Raw genomic sequence first — 22,958 nt, 5'->3', positions numbered from 1 at the left:
CCTCTCATCTTGTTGAAGAAATACCTCCTGCTTCTGAAATGGAAGTCATGACATCATTTCTTGGTTATAGATTTCTTTTTGAGTTGTCTAGGTTGTCTGATTTCTTTATGAGTTGTGCTGAGTAAGGGTGACTTCTTTTTTAGTCAGTGAAAGAAGAAGCTATTTTTGTTCATGATATAAATTTTGGTTGATATGCCTTAACTAGTCCTTAAGCATAATTTCTGGTGATGCTTTATCTCTGATCAAAAGAATACACCAACTTTATGAATTACCAACTTTAGTGGAGGTCAACTTGGAGGAGATAAACAAATGAAAAGAGAAGTAAATGGATGTCCTCTTATTTTTATACTGATTTAAAGAGTCTTGCTAAAACTAAAGTAGAAAGGGTCAGATAACCTTTAGGAACCCTCAAGGAATGTAATATATTATAAAATTCATATCATATCATATATTTATATAACATTCTAAAATACTATCAATGCCTTTTATTTTTTAATTAATTAATTAATTTTTTGGTTTTTTTGAGACAAGGGTTTCTCTGTATTATGGAGTCTGTCCTGGAACTCGCTCTGTAGACCAGGCTGGCCTCGAACTCATAGAAATCTGCCTGCCTCTGCCTCCTTAGTGTTGGGACTAAAGGTGTGTGCCACCAACGCCTGGCATATCAATGTCATTTAATAGTTATCAAAATTTCCTGTTAGTTTCTATTATGACATCATACAAATTACATTTTTTTGTGACTCTAAGGGATGATAGTTTATAGTCAACATTCTTTGGGAAACACAGCAAGTCACTTTTAATGACTTGTATTTTTATTACAGATCAAATTTGTTAGAATTTGGGTTATAGTTTTGGCTTTAAAAGTTTCTTACACCTCATATTTTCATGGCATCTTCCTGTGAAATGTATCTGTCTGTGACTATAGACACTACTACAACTGCTCTTAAAGGGGTCCTTTGCCCTGGCTCATTAGCTGATTTTTTTGTGAGCCTTTGGGCTTTCCTAGAACAGAATCATAATGTGAATGCTAATGCTCAGGATAAAGCAGCAAGCAGCAAGGAATTTTTGTACCAATGGTGGGCAGGAATACTTGAAAATATCACACTTCAGCAAGAGCCTTCTCCAAGGCCTCCCAAGATAGAATTTTCTTAGCAAGAAGGAAGGCTCTCAGAAATCAGAAGCAGAAACTATAGGAGACCAGTGGAGGAATGAGGGAAAAAAGCACTAAGATTTAGATAAATCTGGCATCTAATGGAGCATTGTGTTTTTGTTCACAAAGGTAGACATTTCTTTTTGTCCCATATTTCAACAATAATTAAAAAATGCTTTTGAAGTTGAACCATCCAATAGTATAGTAATATTCTGAGACATATTAAATAGTATTTGTATCATTTTCTTCTAGGCTTTGTCTAAGCAAGTTCTAGGTCAGAATAGAACACAGAACCCTCTGCTTAGAAAGCAAATTAGTGTTTGTTCTAGACCTGCTGCCAGGAGGAAAGAGATATTTTTTTTTTTTTTGCACAACAGTACAGTTCTTAAGTAGAACTTCCATGGCTACAGTTCTTTTCACTAGAATTGTACAGAGTTGTCTGTTTAGCATCACCTGAATTATCTACCCTTTTCAATACTTAGGCAATAAATAGGCAAGCAGCAACTTGGTGAACTAATTTGTGATTCTGGAATAAACATTAGGAAATTGTAAAACACATCACAAGGTATCATTGGTCATAAAAGAAGGAGTTAAAATTGCAATTACTAAAATTAAAAGTCATGTGAGCTCATGGTCTGAATCTGAAAGAGAAAACTCAAATCTTTATCACAAGTTAACTGTAATATATTCAAATCTACAAAGCTTCGGAGACCCATTCAGAAATCAACTAAAGGAGTCTTGCATCTGGTTAAGCCAACTAGTATCCACTAATGATCAGACAGAAATGACATATTGACTAATTTTCAATGTATTTCCTAAGCTTGATTCTCTGAATGAGATGCAGACTCGGCAATGAATAGTGACTGGTGACTTGTAACATCCCCATCTCCTGTGTGCAAAAAAGATTTTTGACATCAAGTATGTGATATTATGAAGTTCTTACCTGACCCCCTTTAGGCTGGTATTTGATGTTGTCAGTTGATCCAATTTTGGATTTGACATTCTTCAGGTCTGGCAGTGGTTGGTTAATAAGCCGAAGCTGCTTGGGAGTAGCTGGGGACTTTGGAGGAGTGCGGATGATGGCGACCTTCTTCTCACTGGGCACCAAGATGGCAGATTTTGGGGTTCCTGGTGTATGAGGGGTCCTGGGATAGCTGGGGGTTCCAGGAGTGCCTGGGGTACGTGACGAGTAGCTTGGGGGAGTTCCAGGCGTGATTGCAGTAGATCCAGGGGTGGTAGGGGTTGAGGTGCCACTCTTTCCTGCTCTGCGAATAGGCTCTGACCCTACGTTAGCCACCGGGTAACACACACACACACATATACAGAGAGAGAGAGAGAGAGAGAGAGAGAGAGAGAGAGAGAGAGAGACAGAGAGAGAGACAGAGAGAGACAGAGAGAGAGAGCGAGAGAGAGAGCAAGAGAGAGAGACAGAGAGAGAGAGAGAGCGAGAGAGAGAGCAAGAGAGAGAGACAGAGAGAGAGAGAGAGAGAGAGAGAGAGAGAGAGAGAGAGAGAGAGAGAGAGAAGAAAGAAAAGAAAGCCATACCATAGAGTTAGAAAGTTCCCTTGAAGGTACCCTTCTTTCCACACATAGTGCTCATAAATTACTTAATTCAAATGCATTTAGAATTTCATGAAAGACCACAGCAATGCCCAAGGAGGCGAGATCCTCCTTTCTTTTCTTTGTGTTCATAAGCCAGTGATACTTTGAGATGTATGTTTATACACAAATTTAAAACTTGTACATTTTCCTATTTAGTCTCATACTTCTTACTGGGAATCCTTGGAAACTATTCTTCTGTTTGTACAGTTATTGAGGCACATGGATGACCTGTAGCTAGAAACAGCACATTTATTGAGGTATATAGATCTCTGCTTGTGGGAAGATTCCTGAATGGCACACACAGATCGTTCATTCCCCTCCCAAGCAATCTATTCTGAGATTAAGATGTACACATAATACACAACTGTGTATTTATTTCCCATAGTTTTAGCTTGTGTGGGTTTCAGTGTTCATCTCTCAGTTTACATTGAGAGCACAGATAGTTCCAAACTAATGCATTTAATAAGAGGGTTTTATTATACCAAGATCCTTATCTCAACTGAATTCAGCATTACACATGTTCCTTTCTCCCTGAGTTCATGAGATTCCTGCATAGACTTGTTCCCTTCAAATCTTTTCAGAGGTTGCATAAATGCCAGGGCATTCCAGTGTGTAGTTAAGGAGATGGCAGGCAAACAAAGGAGGGTGAAATGCTTGACTTTCTAATTGCCTATGTATGTTTTTGCTATTGCTGTACAGAGCTAAAATAGGGCCAATATTTGTAGATGTCAATATGTCGGTTATAATCACTATCAAGAGACACAGTGCAGTAGACAGCACTGACTCAGGACATTTTATAAAGCAGTTTATATAGGAATGCCTCTTACAGGGAAGAGCAGGGAGAATCAAAGGAGTGGATTTATGTAGAAGGTGCCATTTTGTTTTCATAGCAACACATACAGGCATAATTTAAGTTGTTCCTCTGGGGAACACTTGATGCTTTTGTCTTGTCTTACCCTCCTCTGGGTTCTCGTTTATGTCCAATTTCAACCCTAGATATTTGGAATTAAAGTCACTCCCCTGGAGATTACCAACTCTTAAATGTCCTTCTTGCTAGCTCAACAGTTTATTTTTGAATTGTTAAGAGTTTTGAGGGTTTGAAAGTGTTCTTACCATAGACTTCAAAGAATGCTAATATTTCATAAAATTAAATGGTGCTGGGCATAAGTGTTCTAATGACAATAAAATTTTCACTGTAGACAAAACCAGTAAATATCATGTATGATAGTTAAGTCTGAATAGGGCAATTATTATTAAAATTTTTTTAAAGCAAATGTTGTTAAAAGCATAGTAGTGGCAGTTTCCATCATTACATACTAATTCCTCAATCACAGAGATAGGGGTCTCCATATAGTTTGATAGAGCATTTCTCTATTACTGTTTCCCCCAAGTCAATGTTAAGGTATTAAGGCACATTATCAGTGGACTGAAGACCAAATCCATTTGGGTATTAGCTGCACAACATCCAATACGGTATCCTCTCTGTTAAGTTTGTTTCTTGTCATTGCTAACAGATAACCATTACAATGGTTAACTCAAGTGTTAACAGTTGTGTGTCTAATACGTGCTAAAAATGGTAGCTGCTTTCATTAAATAGAAAAAATGGGGTAATAATCTGATATAGGATTTAGTAGATAGCCTCAGCAGCAATGTAAACTACAGGACAATGAGTGGAACATTATACAGACCACACAGATTGCTATAATTGCTGATCAGTCCATTGTGGGCCAGAAATAAAAAGTAATTGAATATATTGTACAGAGCATATCATGTTAAAGGTCATTTGACATAAAAATTCTTAGTAAATTGAGCAGAATTTTCACTTTTCTCATTGGATGTGTGTTTGTGAATATGCTGTGTGTTCAGAAGTCTGAGGTTGCCATCAGCTGTCTTTATTCTTCATCACATTACATTTTGAATCAGGGTCCCTTGGTGAACTTGGGTCTCATGGATTGGTTAAGCTCCATGGCTACTGTGTTCTGGGATCCTCCTGCCCCACTCACGGCTGAGGTTACAGATGCCCAGCACTGTACTCAGTTTTACACCAAGGATAGGGAGACAATGTATTCCCATTTCTTCCATCACTTGTTTTGACTCAAAGAATTTTTTGAAACAATCTACAATCTAGATTTTTCTAATTCTTATCTATGAAGATCATATTTTTTTAAATACATGTTCACTTTATTTAAATACTATAAACTTAAATGAACTCTATCAGTGAATGGAGTAGACAACAATGAAAGGAAAGCCAACTAGGATAACCTACTGGTGGTCCGTCGTGCTGAAGAGATGGAGCTGTTCAGAGAGAATGAGTTCTCCTCCCTGTCTCCTGATACGCCCCTGCGAGGAGGGAGGATGGAGGATGGCCTTGGGAGGGAAGAACGTTTTTCTGGGCTCTTGGTTACTCCATCCTGATTAGGGAGAACAAAGACATTAGGTTCATTTTAATTATGCAAAGTGATTACACTGCCCTACCTGCTTTTTTCCTGGTAGATAAATTCTTTTATTAAAACCCACCAACATTCACGTACTAATAAAACTTGCTGTTTTATTAGAGTTCATATTTTCCAGTTGGTCTACCATAGTTTATAATCCTGATGTGATACAATTGTAAATGAATTATGAATTTCAGGTTTTAGGCAAGAATGTAGCTGGAATGAACTTATAAAAGTTATCTTTGTAAATTGTTAATTGGGCCAAAAGCTTTATTAGTATATTTTTTTTTTTGTCAGAATGGACTGGAAGGAGGGTTTTACAGTATAACACCCCCACCCCCCGTGAATACAGTCACCTATCTTCCATATATGTGACAGGAACTCAAGTATACCATACCAAGTTATAATTTCACTCTCATTGCAAAATATTATACATGCTTTAAAGCTGAGAAAATTCATAATTTAATGTAACTTTTCTCAATTCCGAGAGTTTGCCTGTGGCAGAGACAGTAATGAATCCTGATGTGTCTGATGGGAGTCCAAGCGTCACGTGGAATATGGTTTGCTGTTATTAGACTATATATTATCTATTATATATATATTGTATATGGAACATATCACAATGGAATGCATTTTATTTTGCTGGCTGGCTTTAGTTGATATTTCATAAAGTAAATAACTAGGAAATAAACAATGAATAGGATCTAGAAACTGGAAACTTTTGTGTTTCTTTTCTGACATGGAGGTGGTCCATCAAAGCTTTGTTTTTCAGTTGTATTTTGATATTAATACTGTCTACTGTTAAGACTGTCAAAGATTTCTGAATTTTACATCTTCCTTTCATAGATTTTTCTGAGTCATGGCATATAATGTCCTCGCTGATTTTATTCCTTTCTGCACCATTTATTGGCCTTCTTATGCATCTCATGTTTGAGGACCCCATACAATCTGCAGTTCTCCAGTTATGCTTCAGCTAGAAAGTGTCACAGGTACCTGCAGGAACTGCCCCTCTAGTAAGTTTAGGCTTTATGATGGTAATACACCCATAACTTTATCAAGTCTTAAGAATCTTGAAGAAATGTATATTTGAGGCCCAATCATGGAAAATATTATCTTAAAGATTAAGAAAATTCAGTTTTTAATTATCTGCATTACTTAATCAGAAAAAATTGATAAGAATTATTGTATGAGATCACCTTAGGAGAAAACAAAAACTGGCCAAGCTGGTTTGTTCACTTACATGACTTCTATGGATGAACCACAACCATGTAATATGTTATGAATCCAACAAAGGCAATTAGCACTGAAGAGACTATACCAAAACAAACAAACAAACAAAACAAAACAAAAACAAAAACAACAACAAAAAAACCCCCGCGGGAATTAACATACAGATAAGGATAAATCCTAGGGAGATTATGCAAGGCAAAGTGGGTGGGGTTAGTGGCTCTGTTGGAGGCTATGCTGCATGCCACGTGTCTCTTGGAAGACAGGAATGACAAAGCCCAAGAGATCACTTCAAATAATTACTTTGATTTTCGTGTTATATAAATAGAAGGTGAAACTGAGATTTTCATCCCAAGCTTTAACTCAGCAGACACTTCTGGGGAGACATAAGCTCACACACATGCACACTGTTCCCTTCCTCTGTGGTTCCAGCACCTTGAGTGGGAAGTATAATTGGGTTAGCACAAGTCATTATGTCTTGATTGTAACTAGGAAAAAAGAATGAAGTGACAACATTGCTTCTAATTAAGAATGATACAAGCACTGGTATTAAGCACAAACCACCCAAAATTTAAACACAATAAGGGGAGGGGTTGTTGAGCTTTACTAATGAAGAGCTACTAAAAACTGAGTTGGACTGAGTTATTAGTAGTAAATCAAATAAGAGGAAATTTAGGAAATTGTAAAGAAGTACGCTAGGAGGGAACACAAATGATAAATCAAAAGCAGAAACAATAGAGTAAATCTTTCTTTAGACACATGAAATACATGACATTTGGAAGGGTAAGCATTAGCTTTGTGGCAGTAATGTACATAGCATGTGCTCAAAGTTAAGTATTAAATGCCGTTCCCATGAGTTGCTTGGCCCTAAAATGACTTGAAAATTTCCTAAAATTTTTCCAGATAATGTTCACTTGAAGCTTTTCCCAAAGGGGAAATTCTGAGACTTATTTTCTATATCTGTGACTGAAATTTTCCATATTTAAAAAATAATATAATATCAACTAATAATTAATCCTATTTAATGAATACTAAATGATTACTGTATCTAGGTACTATACTGTTTATATCAGTTGAGAAAATTAAACATGGTAATTTTATATAACAGGAAATTTAGAAAATTAAGATATAGGAATAAAAGAGCATATAGCTAAAAATGTTCAGGATTCAGACATGAAAGCATATTAATTTTAAAAAATAAAATCAGAAATAGATAGTAGAGATCCAAATATCACTCAAAGTACAGCTCCATAGTTACTAAAGCAATGGGGTTATAATACCATTTACTAAGGCATGTGTCTAATGTATAAATACTCACATAAACATTGACTTTCTCCTCCTATCAAATAAAGACCCTCAGTTTGAGATGGTTTTCAAATATTTGACCAGTATTGGAAATAAAACACTGTCTTTATTAATAACAAAGTAGAAGTGTAAAGTGTTGTCATGTTTGATAAGCTAAAAACTGTAATATATATATATGATTGTGGGAACCCCCAAAATCTACATATTGAAATCATTCAAACTGCTCCTTATAAATTTAGGATTTCACTAGTATACCTTTAGTCGTTTTTCTTCCAATCATAAAAAGAACAAAATATCTCATGTTGGTTTCTGTCTTTTTAAAACACAGTTGATGACATAAACAATTTAAAAAAGAAAAGGTAGACAGGATTGATACACATATAAAATAGTTAATCATTAATACAGCCACATTTAATCAATACTTAATTATCATAATTGAACATATAAAGAACAATATGACTTTGACAATATGGAGCACTAACTTTAAAATACAGTATTTTGTGTAAGAGAAAACTTTCCCAAGGAAATGCCCTGGCACAAAAGACCTCAATAGCAGTATTATTAAAATGACAACAGAAATAGCTTGAAAGCCAGATAACAGGAAACTGACTATGTTGTGATGAATTAATAGAATGGAATGTCATGCTGCCATTAAAATGGTTATAAGAATGCTTTTATTTAATTAAAAATCAATACAGTGTTTTGTTTTTGGTTACTAAACCTATAAAGGCGGAGAAAACATATTTTTTAAAAATCAAAATGTTAATGTAGACAGACATCTTTAGTAAAATTAACTATACTTATTTTACTTCCTGCTCATCTATATAGTTTCTAAAATGTAGATTTATTTTGTTACAAAAACAATAAGAACATAAAAATACTAAAATTGCTTCTACAAAATGTAAGTAAATTGCTCTTCCCAGTTGTTGCTAACTAACTCATTGTGCATTGTGCAAGCCCAGGTGTGTCCTTACCAACTACCACAATTTATCATTCTAGATGATGTCAATTTTAGTGTGGGTGCTCCAGAGATCATGCTGGGTGAGTATAAAGTGGCCATTTGGAAATAAGTACAACTGTACATGATACCTACATTTTGTAAGACATTGAATGAATACTAAAAGTAAAGGACAAGAGCAGACTTGGTTTACTCACAGTGACTTTGTCCTTCGCCTGTTTAAGTGCACTGGGAGCCTGAGCTGATTCACCACCTGCTGCTGTTGAAAAGAAACAAAGAAATAATCAAGTGGCTAAAACTCATACAAATGTGTTTTCCAATACCTGGGTGTTCCACTATGTCACAAGACTAAGGTAAAGTGCAATTTCTTGCTACTGAGGCTCAAATTAAGTAACCAAAGAAAATTGGATAATAGTAATGCATAATGTGGCTCCAACTACAGTGTGCATAAATTAATATAGACTGGAGTCTACTGAAGTGCAAGGAAGAACAGCACACACACTCATTTTCTATGGGGCATCAAGGTACTTTATAGTATCTACTGTATAGACACAGAATCTTTAGATCGAAAGGCACAGACATCAAGGCAAATGCTGCCTGGTTTAAAGGAAAGGAAGCCGATTGGTTCTTTGTGTTGGCATGATACAGAAATGTCTAACCCTCCTCTTCTAGAAGCAGGTCCTTCTGCATTTTACCACCCAGGTTGTCATAATCAGCAAACCCCTTTGCCTGTGGACATCTTTACTTGGCAGTATGATTGACATACTTGCCCAATGTGAAAATGTACCACAAGAAGGGAAGGAAAACAAGTTGTCGGGACAGAGGGTGAGAAACTTCAAGTCCAATAAATACGAAATACGTTCTACGCATGCACTTCCTGTATGACACTGCTACCACATCTGTTACTGCTGTTTCTCTTGATTCTGCTGTTTGATTCTGGTCTCAATGTTTAACTCCATCATCTCTAGCACATTTTGTGTGGATGACTTACCTGATTTGACTTTAATATCTCACAATATAAGAGCATCCTTTGTGTTTTGAAAAATAATAGTATTTGACAAATATTCTCAGAAGTAAAATACTCTAGTTTGTATGTTTACTTTCTTCTTAATTTTCTTTGGCAAAGAAATTTTCAGGAAAAAAATAGCCTTATAAACCTCATATATGTTCTAAAAAGGTGTCCTATGTCATGTGAGTTCTTATATCAAGACAATGGCTGCCTACAGTGTGCTTTATTCTATGTAGGCCTGGCTAGAAAGACTTCCAGATCCTTGCATTGATTTTGTTTTTTCTTTAAGAAGCAGTGAAAACGATGTCATCCACTATTCTATGACATATCCAAAGTAAAGCAAAATGTAGTTTGTTTTAATTCAATAATTTCTAAATTTTGTGTAGGCTTCCTGCTGGGGTTTCTTGGTATTTGACTAAAATAGGGAGAGACCCTAGTTAGTCTCCCAATGTAAATTTTCTTCAAAGAATAAATATAAGGAGGGAGGTGAAGTGAGTGCCCTTGGCATGCAGGAATGTCACACAAACTATTTACAAAGTATTTTATATTTCCTCTTAATTTCCATAATCCAGGCAGCATTTTTAGATTTCAAGGTAGAATACAGGATTTCATAAAGATACTCTATTTCTCTAAGTATTTGCCTAAGTCAAGTAAAATATCTGAAAATTTGACAGAATCATCTAATCATGATACAAGATGCAGAGATGGCATGTTAACTCCTAAGTACTTCTTACCCTGAGCTGCTCTCAAGATTTGTGTATAGAAGAGCCTTCCAAAATCAAACCCGGCTTAGGTATGGTTCTTACATAAACTATACCATATGGTTCCTATATGTAGAACACAAACACATACTACTGGGAACTTTGGCCAGGTATGGTGTTGCACACTTGCAATCTAAGCATTGGGGAGACTAAAGCAGGGTGATAATGAATTCAGTGCTGATCTGGGCTACATACAAATACCTCATCTCAAAACCCCCCAAACCCAGAACCCAAACCTGAATAGAAAACCTAAACAAACAAAAATACTAGTGACTTTTGGTGGTTGTTCTAGAAGATCAATGATCTTTTTCTCAGTTAAGCCAATGATGTCACTCCTAATTTTTAAAGTGCCCGTTATATTAAGCCATTTCCAATATATAATGTAAAGGAGAACATTTCTTCCTGGTATTTTGTAGACTATAAGCATATCCTTATAGAAAATTTAAAATTAAGATTATCAGAGCATGACCAGGCACAAAAAGTAAACACTCTGCTACTCTACAGTGAAATTTCAAAATAAAATTCCATTGTAGAGAGCTGTATAGATTTTTATCATGATTTCTTTTATATGCACAGGTGTTTTGCCTGCATGTCACTGTACAACATATGTGTAGTGCTCCAAGAGGCCAGAGAAGAGGTTGAACCCTCTGGAAACTGGAGTTATAGAAGGTTATAAACTGCCACTGGGAGCTAAACTCTGGGTTTCTGTAAGAGCAGTGAGTGTTTACAGCAATAAGGCCATCTCTAAAGCCCTCTTTGTGATGAATTCTGCCATGTTTCCTTCTTTTGTTCTACTAGATTTTCAAGTTTATAGGTGTGTATATTTGGGAGTGACAGAAATAAGCAGGTGACAAAACAGAAACGTCTCTCCCCTTTCTCTTATATTAAGGTGCCTCAGTGTAGCTCATGTGGGACTCAATGGAGATCTACCTAGAGAGCCACCTGACTTTGTCTCCCAGTACTGAGATTATATAAAACGTGTTTTTGTTTTCTAGTTTGATTAACTATTAAGGGAGTGGAATTTTAACTTAGTATTCTGCACGTTAGAACATTTGACAGTTTGGATTAATAACTTCAAAAACATTCCAATGATGAAGTACAGGAGACTGAAAGGTATTCATGTTAGACTTGAAGAACAACATCTGATAGGACACAGATCTTTTCCTTTCTTTCTTCGTCTTTTTTTCCATCTAGAGCAAAATAATCTTGAAAATTAGTATTACCCCAGGAGATTTTTTCATTTCCAATATCTAAGTCAATATACACTGTCTCAGTAAAGTCAACACCAGTAACAGATTTGGCAGTAACAATAGAGAAAATAGAACAAATATACATGGATTTAAGCATGGAGGAGATAAATAAGCAAAATAATGAGAATGCATACCACAGTTAAATTCATCGCCATCGTCTAACCAAACACACAGAATGAAAATAGGGATCCCCAGAACGTGACACTAGAGCACAATGCCAAGATACAATCACGCACTGTTATGTCTGAGCATGACAAAGAAACAGATGGTCATGACCTCTTCTGTAGGGAGGGGAAAAAAAAGAATAATGAAACAAGACACTTAATAGCGAAATTGTTCATGATTGCTGAGATTTGGAAGTAAAACAAAAGGAAGAAGCTTCTACAGTAATGAATTGAAAAAAAAAATGCACATCTATGTTTGCCAGCCACCTTGCAGAATTAAACAGTCACCTGTGGTTTTCCGCTTAACACAGGAGAGATGAGTTGGTCTAGTGTATTTGATAGCAGGTTTTAAAATGAATTTCCTGGAAGGAGAGTGGGCCTGAACTTCTGTTTTTTTAGCAAGTTCAGCCTTCTTATAAACTGCTATGAATAAGAAAACACAAAACAGCATACCATCAGGAAAGAAAATAAACACTTGGAAAAAAATGAACAAATTTTTTTTTTATAAGTAACCAGTAAGGCAGTTGCTTCAGTAGAGTAATAAGAAATTAATTTTAAAAACACATTTTAAAAGAAGTGATTGTTAAATGAACCTTTTTTCCTTCTCACTTCATCCCTGGAGACCGTGCTAGGTTCCTTTTTAGCTACTTTTCTTTCAGGAGTGGAAATTCTGCCTCTCCCGGTTTTAAAGGGTTTTTCTTTTCTATGTTTCTCGAGAGATGGCCTCCGAGCTTCCTTCTCAGCTTTCTCCTCTTTAGGAATAGTTTCTAACTGTTCTGTCATGATGCTTCTATCATCATCTGCGGATTAAAGCAAACCATGGCAACAAGAACAGTGAGAACATTAGTGACAGATGCACAAAAGCCTTCATATACTTAACACAATGTAATGTAAATAGAGAACTCTTTTTTTTTTTTTTAATTTTTTAAAGTGAAAACCAAACTCCCCACTAGGCTATGGGTTTTATTTGGGAGAAGATTGAAAAAGAAGCACACCTTGAGTGTCCACCCACAGGCTGTCAGCATCCATGATGGAGTCATCAATGGTGGTCTCGTCTTTGTAATCGTCGTAGGTTTCTGTTTTATATTCTGAGAATGCAACCTCTTCTCTCTCAGGGGTAGCTGGGGCATCTGGAGAGCCATCCTTGGGTTCTGCCTGGGCTTCTGCTGCCATCTCTACTTCAAGCTCTTCATCATGGGGGCATGGTCTCCTTTCCTCCTCAGGCTGAGCTAGAGCTGCAAAGCGCACACTATGGGACCCTGACTCCCCTTCATCGGTCGTGGTTTGCACTACGGTGATGAAATCATCCTCGATGGTCACCACAGACTCAATCACACCTTTGTGCTCACCTGGGCAGGTCTCCACAAACTCCTCCCTACTTCCGGGGACAACCAGGTCAGTAATCTGAAGGGTGTCTGAGCGGAAGAGCAGTTTGTCATATTCTCCTCCAGCTTCGATCTCTTCCTCACTTGGGACCTCTGCTGGTTCAGACACAATTGCTTCAGGCTGTGGCTGGGTGACATCGGAAGGTATGGCAGGTATATCTGGAGTCTCTGTGCTTTCTTCCTTTGGCAGCTGAATAAATTCCATTTGGACCTCAGCTTTCTCATCAGTGGATAAGTCAGCCTCTGAAACAGGGGGTGGGCAAGGGATTTCCACAGACAGTTTGAGGGCAACTTCGTCTTGAATCAGAGATGACTCTGGAGAGGTTTCCTTCTTGCCCTCATCCGGCTTCAGTGAATCCATGGTGAGGCTCTCATGTTCACCACTAGACTCATAGGACTCTTCCTTGTCTACAGCCTCCTGATGTACCAGGTCAGGCTTTGCCACCTTCTCTTTGACTTCTGTTTCACTGACTTTGGCACCTTCTTTCATGTGGCCAGACTCAGCAACCATGAATGAATCCTCTTCTTGAGGACCTTTGGACGAGAGGGCCAGCTCTGGAGAAACCTCGAACTTGAGTTCTGTGGCCTTCCCAGCGTCTACATTCATCCCTGAAGCCATCTGTCCATAGTCACTGACTTTTATATCTAACTGACTGGGCTCAGCTTTCTTTGCAGCAAAATCGAGCCCTTGGTCGGCTTTTGTGGTTGGCTCCACCTCAGCTACCTCAGGCACCGAACTGAGACCTTTTGCTGCTTTCTCAGGGGATGTATCCTTAGCTGTTGTCAGTTCTTTGGTGGAGACTTGCTCATAGGTTACACCTAATCCGAAGAGCTCCACCTTCTCACTGGCCTCTTCGGTCTCCTTGGCATGCTCCTTTGATTCAACATGCTCTTCACTCTTTTCGAGGACCGTATCCAGTTTGTCATTAGCTTTCCTGTCATGGTCAAGCTCCCTACTCAGTCCTGATTTGTCAGCAGAAGTGGGTGTGGATGGCTCATTCTCTGCAGTGAACTCATCTTTGACTCTTCCAGCAGCTGCAAGTTTTACTTCAATCAGTGAAAGGTCTGTCGCCAAATCTCTGCGGACTTTGTCGTCGGTTCCTTCATAAAACGAACCACTCTCTCCTGACAAATTCTCACTGTCTTGAACTGGCGATGGGAGAGGGACTGTATATTTATTGAACACACAGTATCCCATGTCTTCAAGTTGACTGTCTGGTTTTGCAGCAACTTGGTTTTCATCAGCAACAGGTGGCAAACCGGTACTACTTTCTGCAGCCACAGCCTCGGAAGGGACTGATTTTCTCCTGGCAACCTCAGCCTCTGCACTCACAGAAGCTAATCTGGACCTGGTTCCTGCCAGATCTAGCATCTCAGGCAGGTCAGGGGCCATGACGGTACCATTTTTGTAATATTCTTTGGCTGGGAAGGGTGACTCAGAGGATGTCTCAATTTGAACAGTTTGTGCTCCCGTCACTTTCGCTCCCTCTGCCTTCTCCTCTTCCTCTTTGCTCTCTATTGGGAAGCAAGGGACTTTCTCCACTGCAGGTGTGGTGGGAGGAAGATAATCATCTCCTTCATCCATGCTTCCACTAGTGTTAGTTAGAATATCAGAAGCCAGAGGGGAAAGATCATGGCCCCGGCCGAAGTTAAATCCAAGGGCAATGGAATCGAGACAAGACATAGGCAAGTTGATGGACATGCTTCTTTGCTCTATTGCAGACCTACCACCAAGCCCTAAACTTCGACTAAGTGTCAAATCATCCTTGTTCTTACTGTGGAGGTCCCTTTTCTCCCCATAAACTTTGGGGTCAATAGTGAACATTCTTTCTTGAGGAGAACTTGGTTCTTCGAGTAACTCATCAGATGGGTAACTCTGGGCAAGAGTGCTGTAGCCTATATCCTGTGCTGGAGCACTGGGCTGGGATTCTTTCGTCTCAAGTTCCTTTTCACCGTGTTGGTGCTTGGGAGACACAGTGTCAAGAGATTCCTGGGCACGTCCTCTCGTGTCACTCAGTTCATAGTAATCACTGCTTTTTGTCACCTCTTCCTTCAATGCAGATGTTTCAAAGTACTTGGACATCCCTGACTTATCTTCATAAAATGGCATTCCAACCTCAGCTATTGTTGCAGACCCAACTCCTTCAAATTTGTCTTTGACAGCTACATTCTCCCCAAAAAGTCCCTGGGTCTCTCTCATTTCACCTACGGCCTCTGACTCAGATGTAACTTTTTCCAAGGTCTCAGAGGTCATGGCTGGATATGAAAGTGCCTGTTCTAGACTTACAATGAAGGAGTCCTGTTTTAGCTCATCTGCTACCCGTTCCTGGCCTTTTTGTTCTTCTTTGGAGAAAGAGTGCTCAGTGGAGGTCTGAATTACAGCTGTTTCATCATCTCTCAGTTTGGGGGGTTCACGTTCTTTTGCCACAGCTTCTTCCATGGGAACCACTAATTTCTCTTCAAGCTTTGTCTGTGGTTCATTTTCAGTGAGTGTAGGTTCCTGTCCGCCGGGGGTTGAAGTTTCCTTTTTCTCTTGATTTGTGGCACTCTTTCCTTCCCCTGAAACACCTTCTCCAATATAGCCTTCCATAACTGGACTATGAGTATCTTTGGGTAAGGTGGCATCTTCTGAGACTGGGGCATCTGCCATGTTGTCTGCTTTATCTTTCTGTGGCTCCTCATCTCTAGAACTATCTTCGGCAGTAGCTAGGCTACTGGTGTCATGCAGAGATGTTTTGTCATCTGGTTGGAAAAAGACAGGAGCCAAGGGTCGTGGTACTTCTGTGATTCTTTCATCCTTTACAGCATCTAATGGAAGAGTGAAGCTTCCACCATGAAAGGGACTTGGCATGGGAGAATCAAACTGCTTCCCTTCCCATCTTGGGATATCCTCCAGCACATCTTTTTCCCTCATGGGTGTCAGGGGGCCAGGAGATGTTGGGGCAGCTAAGCCCCATTCATCTTTCTTTGGTTCCATGGGCATTTCGATGAACCAGTCTTTCTGCTCTTTTGGAGCTAGAGGCTCTGCAGAGAGGCCAATGCTAGGTACTGTTATGCTTGGTTCTGTATTCTGTTTTATGTCTTCCAGGTTGGTACCAAAAGTGTGCCCAAATGGAATGGGTGGTGACTTTTCCCCTTCAGTGCCCTGGAGATCCTTTTTATCCTGGGGAGTTTTAGTTGTCTCTGGCTGAGGAACTAAGGCAGCATGTTCAAAATCTTCACCAGGCTTACTTTGCATTTCCATCTTCTTTTCTCCCTTGTCTAAAGGCTCAGCGAGAGAAGTCAATTTCTGCTGCTCAGGGAATTCCATCTTCGAGGCTGAAAGTAAATCTGAAGTAATCGGGTTGATTTTTAAACAAACAATAGGCAACAGCTTTTGGGCAGTAAGCTTAAAGTCATACTTACAAGTAGGCAATGAAAGAGAGGGAAAAAGGGAAGCTGTGGACCATGCAAGCATGCTACCCACTGGAAAATGAGCACGGAATGTCAGGACTGGAGTCTGTATGTACTAGTACTGAGTAGTCCTGTTCTAAATGAATTGTGTACATTCATTTGCCTCAGACTGCTTGTCTGTGTTGTTTATTTGTCTCTCTTGCCAATGCCAATAAATACATGATGATTCATGTATTAGGAGTTTCAGTTAACTTGATATAAAATTCTGAGGACCCATATGGGGATACTAAAAGTTACTGGCATAAAGTTTTAGAAGACAGCTGAGATTAAAGTAAACATTTGCTACCAATTTTATATACATGACCAAAGAATTGGTGAGCCAGTTTGTACTTAATCTGAAATTTTAATTTGCAGTCATGGCTTCCGAATTATGACAGTTGAGTATCACAAGAGCAAGACATTTTTTTTTCAAAGAGCCAACTGTTATAATATTTTTCTCCCCAGGGTCTTGACTTGGTTCTCTGGACATGGTCAGCTAGCAAAACATTGGCTAGCATTGGCCTCAGAAATACCTGACATTAAATAAATTACATGGTTTTGGTTTTATTTGCATGCCAATCCAAGTGTCTCTTTTAAATTACTTCCTGTGGTCACCAGAGCTAAGTGTAGTTATTTGAAAAGGATTTGGCAGTGACTCATAAAAATTCAGCCATCTCTTGAAGATGGGTCATCTTGACCTGATAGAATTGTGTGTCCTGTTGTAATGAGAGCAATGAAGTAATTTAAACTTGTAATGAAAGCTGGATGAACGAACACTCAAGCGATGCAGGCATGATAAAGGGGTTGGCTGCCCTGGAGAGACAATGACAAGAGAAGCACTGACAGGGTCTCCGAAGGAAACCAAACCAGCATTTGTTGAAGCATAAGAACATAGCACTCTGTGGCTGCAAACAAAAGCGATCCTATCATTTAAGCCTGTATGTGCTAAAATCCAGCTCTAGGGTTTGAAAAGAAAAGCATATGAATTGCTGTCCCAAAACATAAAAACAAAAATATACATGTATTAGCAATGTGACTGGCAAACACTGGCGATGAGGAGGGAGGGGGGTAAACCAAGAAGAGTTCACACAGCATCATCAGCTTGCGGCAAAGCGTATTGTATCATGGCAAAGGACAACCAGCTGCAGCAGGGGACAACCAAGCTCTCACAGCATCTGCACAAGCTACAGTCTCTGCTCACAAAGCCTGAAATGGTGTCTTATGGCCATGAGAAGACCCAGCGGTGGGCCAGCGTTGGGAAGGCATTCGCTTGGTGAAATCCATGGCCGCACATTCGTAGCACGCATGCAAATCCTGACAGACACACACCTTCCTTGGCAGAGGAAGGGATTTTTACATCCGGAGCCACCTCTGTGACCTCTTTTACATTTTTCTCATGCAGAGTCCCTGTCAGGGCACTGTCTTCTGGAATTATCTGCGCCTCTGTGCTAGATTCCACTTGGCCCTCACTGAGGCCCTGGGGGTGGTCTGAGGTCTTAGCAGCCCCATGCTCTTTCCCAGGTAGGGCAGCAGGTGTCATTTCCTCAGCCATCACACCCTCTAGCGTTTCTTCTTCTTGGGGATGAAAAAGATGTTGACATCATGACCACAGAACAATACACGAAAGGACAGAAACATTATTCATGGAACACTTTCAGCTCCATTTGAATGACCTCTCTGGGGCATCAGGAATATTTTCCTATTCCATCTGGATGAGCGAATTAATAACTGAGTGACAGACACATTATGTACTCGCTGGAAAATGATGGTGTATAATATGCAGACAGAAATGCCTTTGAAAACTCTAATTAAAGGACTGTTATTTGTTTTAAAAATTGAGAGCTGAAAGAGTTTTATGGATTACTCATCCTTAGTGGGAATGACAGAAAGATGAACACGTGGGTAAGGCTTGTTAGAAATTAGAGATGGTGTTAGGCCAGCAGATGGTGAGAGAAGGGATGCATTGGTGTGCTGGGGGAAAATAAAAGCCTTCCAATTGGTTAGACATGTGTTTTCTCCCATGCAGGAAGTCCCTACACAAGATTCCCCGATTGCTTTATTTAAAATGTGTAACTTTGCCAGACAGTTTTAGGAATAAAGTAGGCTTAGCCTCAAAGTGTTACCTACTTCAATTGCTTAATGGTTTTATCAAGAAGTCCATCAAAGCACTCTACTGTATTTCTAAGGAAGTGCTGTAAGGTTAGGTCAATTTATCTTGCCTCCATTGAATTATGTGATACTCAAGGAGAAGAAAGATACAAAGTAAAATACTTTTTAACTTTAAACTTTATCATTTATGAAAGTGTTTTCCCATTGAATACTATTGTTTTCATATTACTTAGTCAGTAATAGTTCATGAATAGCTCTTTTTTGACACAAAGAAAAAGTGTCCATAATCTTACAATCCAATTCAAAATAAAATCACCAAGGAAAGATGACTAAGCCACATTCAGACTGCCAAAAATATCCCTCCCAAAGGTACAATTTGAAACAATGTTAGCCTTTAAGTGCAAACATCAAGCTTCTGAAAGCCAGGAATCATTTTGTTCATTTGCTTCTCATTTACACTTCAAATGTCCACAAAAATCAATGAATCCATTTTACCCTTTAATAAATTAAAGGGAACTACATTAGCTGTTTTAGAAGTCTGCAGTGGGAAGATGCTTATGATATTTCCATAAAAACAATTGGAAATTGTGCAAAAGGTCCTGTGGGAAAGACTATAGATGGAAAGGGAAGGAATTTTCTGTTTTAAGAAATATATATCAACACCCTGGAGAGTGGCAGAACTCCCTCATCGATCTTTCCACATTTACCATGCAGACATTTTTATGTCTGCAATTAATTTTGAAAGGGACATTTTCAAAATTTAAATTCTTCCTTATTATTCAGGAATTTTAAAAATAATGCATACATATTGATTCTAGCGAAAAACTTTAAACATATCTAAATTCACCAAGTTCATCTTATTAGATGAAGCCTAACCAAGTCAATTTACATGTTTTCAGACGACATAGTGTTTTGGTCTTTAATTTTTAAATTTTGAATTAGGTATGCTTGTGTCCCTGTACCTATGTCTTAATTAAAAATCTCCCATATAGTTTAATCACTTTAAGTCCGCACTGTAAAAAGTACTTACTTTCATTTAATGCTGAGAATATTTCTTAGGGTGTCAGAGCTCTTTGGTTTTCAAAATGAATTTGGGAGAATCTTACAGCCATGCCTGTGGCTGGCAATCTGTGAGCTGATTCCTTGCTGCCTTGGAATTATCGGTCCTTGTGGTCCTTGTGTTCTTAGCACCGTGTATTGTCTCACATGAAAATGAGCAAGTCATTGTTCTTACCCCAAATTGCTTCTGTCTGAGCGAAATATTTTAGCTGTACTTTCTTCTTTATAAAAACCCCCTAGTTAAAAGTGGGACAAATAGCAGCCCATCTCCCACTGAACTTCATTTATACATAGGTAGCTCAGCTTTATGCAATGAAGGCTCTGAGACACAGCCTTCATGCTAGCCCAAATCTGCTGACATGAATTGAGGACAGTCCCCTGAGGATCCCCCACGGTTTCTCATTAATTGACGTGTCGTCATAAATTCACCCCATAACATTTATTCTGTTCTAAGTGGGTTCTTTATTCTTTCATTTTGAATAACAAGCATATGAATATAGTTGTAAAAACGTGACTTCCACTTAAGGCTAACCCTAATCATAGTCCATATCTAAGGAGGAGAATACACATTAGGGTCATCTTCTTCAGTTTAGGTCAATAATATGTTTTTACTGAATAATTTACAAGGAACAAAACGGAGTCATACTTTAATTGCATTGTTTCTTGTTCCCCTTTCTTCTCCCTTCCCACCTCATAAGAGCAATAATGCAAACATAATGTATAAAAGCAAATGTTTGCTTCATGTAACACATTTCTTTCATATAAATTTGGAGGCGTTTCAGTGGAAGACTCCTTATCTAGGGACTTCACTTTCATGGGGACAAAACAAACCTCTGCCCATCCACCGCCCACACAGAAGCACACTGAACATGATGTATATGGACAGAGCTGCAGGCTGGGAGGAGGGGCAAGAGGGCGCCATGCTCCTGTTCACCTGTCTCCTGGACTAAGTGGGCCTCTGCGCTCTGTGCTGTGACACTGGGGAGCACACTAGTCCATTCTGAGCTGAACAAAGGATGCTCATAGTATTCCTCATCCGAATTGTAAGGCTCATCATCAGGCACAGACACGGAGATGGAGGGGGCTAGAAGCCTACGCCTCTCCCCGCTGCTGGCAGGTTCATGGCTGGGGAACCTGTGTAGAGGACCCACTTGATCCTCAGCCCCTTCATCTACAAACAGACACACAGGATGAAACTGCAGGGAGAACTGGACAAGACAGACGTGAGATCAGACAGACGAGATAGACAGGGTCACCAAAGCAGCACAGCAGGATGGAAGGGGCTGAGACAAATGGAGCTGATGAAGGATGGAGGCAGTGAACGGCGCATGCTTTTCTGGGTACTTAATTTAAACTACCGTTTAAGAAACTTTGCTATTGATCTAAGAGAGTAAGAGACATTGACACCCCTGCTGCAAAATAGAAATTATCTGTGCATTCTTCTATAGTAATCCAGAATAACCAAGGAAATAATGGAACAGAAACAAAACATCACGGAAACAAATGCATTCTTTCAAAAAAAAAAAATTCCTTCCTGAAGGTGAATTCTTAGTCATACATTAATATGATTAGTAATTAAGAATGAGAAACCTTGTCAGGGTACCATGTCTGCTCAGTTACTGGGGGGGAAAAAGCTGCTTTTTGAAACTGTGATTATCTAGTCATGTACAAATACTTAACATTTTGGTTAATTTAAGATTTAGTTAATGATTTCAACCAGAAAATAATATAGTTATTTATGCTTGCATTATAGATTCATCTCCTTAGGGACATCTGGACTCTCCTAGAGTCAATAATGAACTCTAGGACCTTTGGGTGTGCCTCATTTGGCTTTTGATGCAGTCGTTGGCCATTGTCAGAATTATGTCCATGTTACCCAGGTGTTCACTCATCACTGATACTTATATCTAGACCTAAGTAAGGTAAAACTTGTCATCCTCAACAGCAGAAATAACACTTATAATATCTCTCTGTGTACTGTTAACTTTTCAGTTTTCAGACTTCATGCAACCAGTCTTCCGACCTTATTTTGCAAATGTAATGTAAGAACTCTAACCTTTTTCCATTAACCAAGTACTGGTAACTGGAAAGAAATTAGAAAGCCTGAGCATATTAAGAATAACACGCTACAGAGAGAATGCATTTTTTAGCCCTTATCATATTAGTTATTAGCATGCTAGGTGTTGATAGTAGCTGAGCAGATAACGTCAGGGTCTGTTAGGCAGCAGAGACTAGACTGTAGATCTGAGCTTATGATTTGTCCTTGTCAGTCACATGCTCCCCAGTGACTCAGATTTGTCATGCAAGCAAAATTGTTTATAAAATGTTTGACTTGCTCAGCTGATTTCATGCACTGTCAAGTAAGTAAAAATGAGATATATATTTCTCTGCTTTTCAACTTTTGTTTTCTGGGAAGCAGAGAAGATTACAATACAAAGGGGACATTGAGAGCTGAGAGCTGTGGAGAAGAGGTGTTAGATACTTGGTGATGTTTCAGCCTTATAGAGCATTTGGCCTCCTGTTATCATCATTGTTTTAAGGGCTAAGACATAAAAACAGCTCAGAGGTCTATAACATCTCATAAGAAGTGACATTTTTCTAATATGAAAACTTTTGTTCTAATCTTAGAATGGCAGAATCATTAATGGCCCAAGTGAGAAGGCCATTTCTCCTTAGTCTTTGTGTTTTCACTCAAAAGGGATAGCTGGCCAAGTCCAAACATCTCCTGGGACTGTGTGCTCTAAGAATTTCAAGGTTCAGAGCTTGTGAGCAAAGACCATCTATGATGCAACCTTCAGAGATATGCCAGAAAGTTTCATGCTAGGGGTTGAATAAGTCTAAACAGTGTAGGAGTCTCCAAGGGGCAAGACAGTAGACTATTGAGTCTCATTAGTTGCAGAGATGAAATATACATGACAGATGCTTTTGGCTCCCATGCATTAGGGGTGGGTAATTAAAAATAAACAAACAAATAAATAAGGAATGGAGTATGTATTCGGGAGAAGTTTTATATTAACCCACATAAGAATAGTAGCTTGTAACGGAACTCCTGTCTGAAAGCAATGGACTTTCATAGACCTATAGTAACAACCCTTAGTACACAGCTTTAGGG

At 38.9% G+C, this 22,958-nt stretch overlaps 1 protein-coding gene across 11 annotated transcripts in view; it reads right to left on the bottom strand.

Annotated features, from left to right (window-relative positions):
* The window catches only part of Map2 (microtubule associated protein 2), a 58,035-nt gene that overhangs the window by 12,983 nt on the left and 22,094 nt on the right, over nucleotides 1-22,958 (bottom strand). For 6 of the 11 annotated variants that reach the window (XM_051190375.1, XM_051190379.1, XM_051190377.1 and 3 more), the window contains exons 4-9: nucleotides 12,857-16,576; nucleotides 12,455-12,661; nucleotides 12,150-12,284; nucleotides 8,875-8,936; nucleotides 5,019-5,163; nucleotides 2,094-2,434 (exon numbers count right to left, since the gene is read on the bottom strand). In XM_051190375.1, the coding sequence (XP_051046332.1) occupies nucleotides 2,094-2,434; nucleotides 5,019-5,163; nucleotides 8,875-8,936; nucleotides 12,150-12,284; nucleotides 12,455-12,661; nucleotides 12,857-16,576 (4,610 nt within the window). The remainder of the gene's footprint in view (nucleotides 1-2,093; nucleotides 2,435-5,018; nucleotides 5,164-8,874; nucleotides 8,937-12,149; nucleotides 12,285-12,454; nucleotides 12,662-12,856; nucleotides 16,577-22,958) is intronic. The other 5 variants (XM_051190378.1, XM_051190382.1, XM_051190386.1 and 2 more) reach the window with 2 other exon arrangements.

Source organism: Phodopus roborovskii, unplaced genomic scaffold (genome assembly GCF_943737965.1).
Source record: "Phodopus roborovskii unplaced genomic scaffold, PHOROB, whole genome shotgun sequence".
Classification (NCBI taxonomy): domain Eukaryota; kingdom Metazoa; phylum Chordata; class Mammalia; order Rodentia; family Cricetidae; genus Phodopus; species Phodopus roborovskii.
This window is presented reverse-complemented; position numbering and strand designations above follow the sequence as displayed.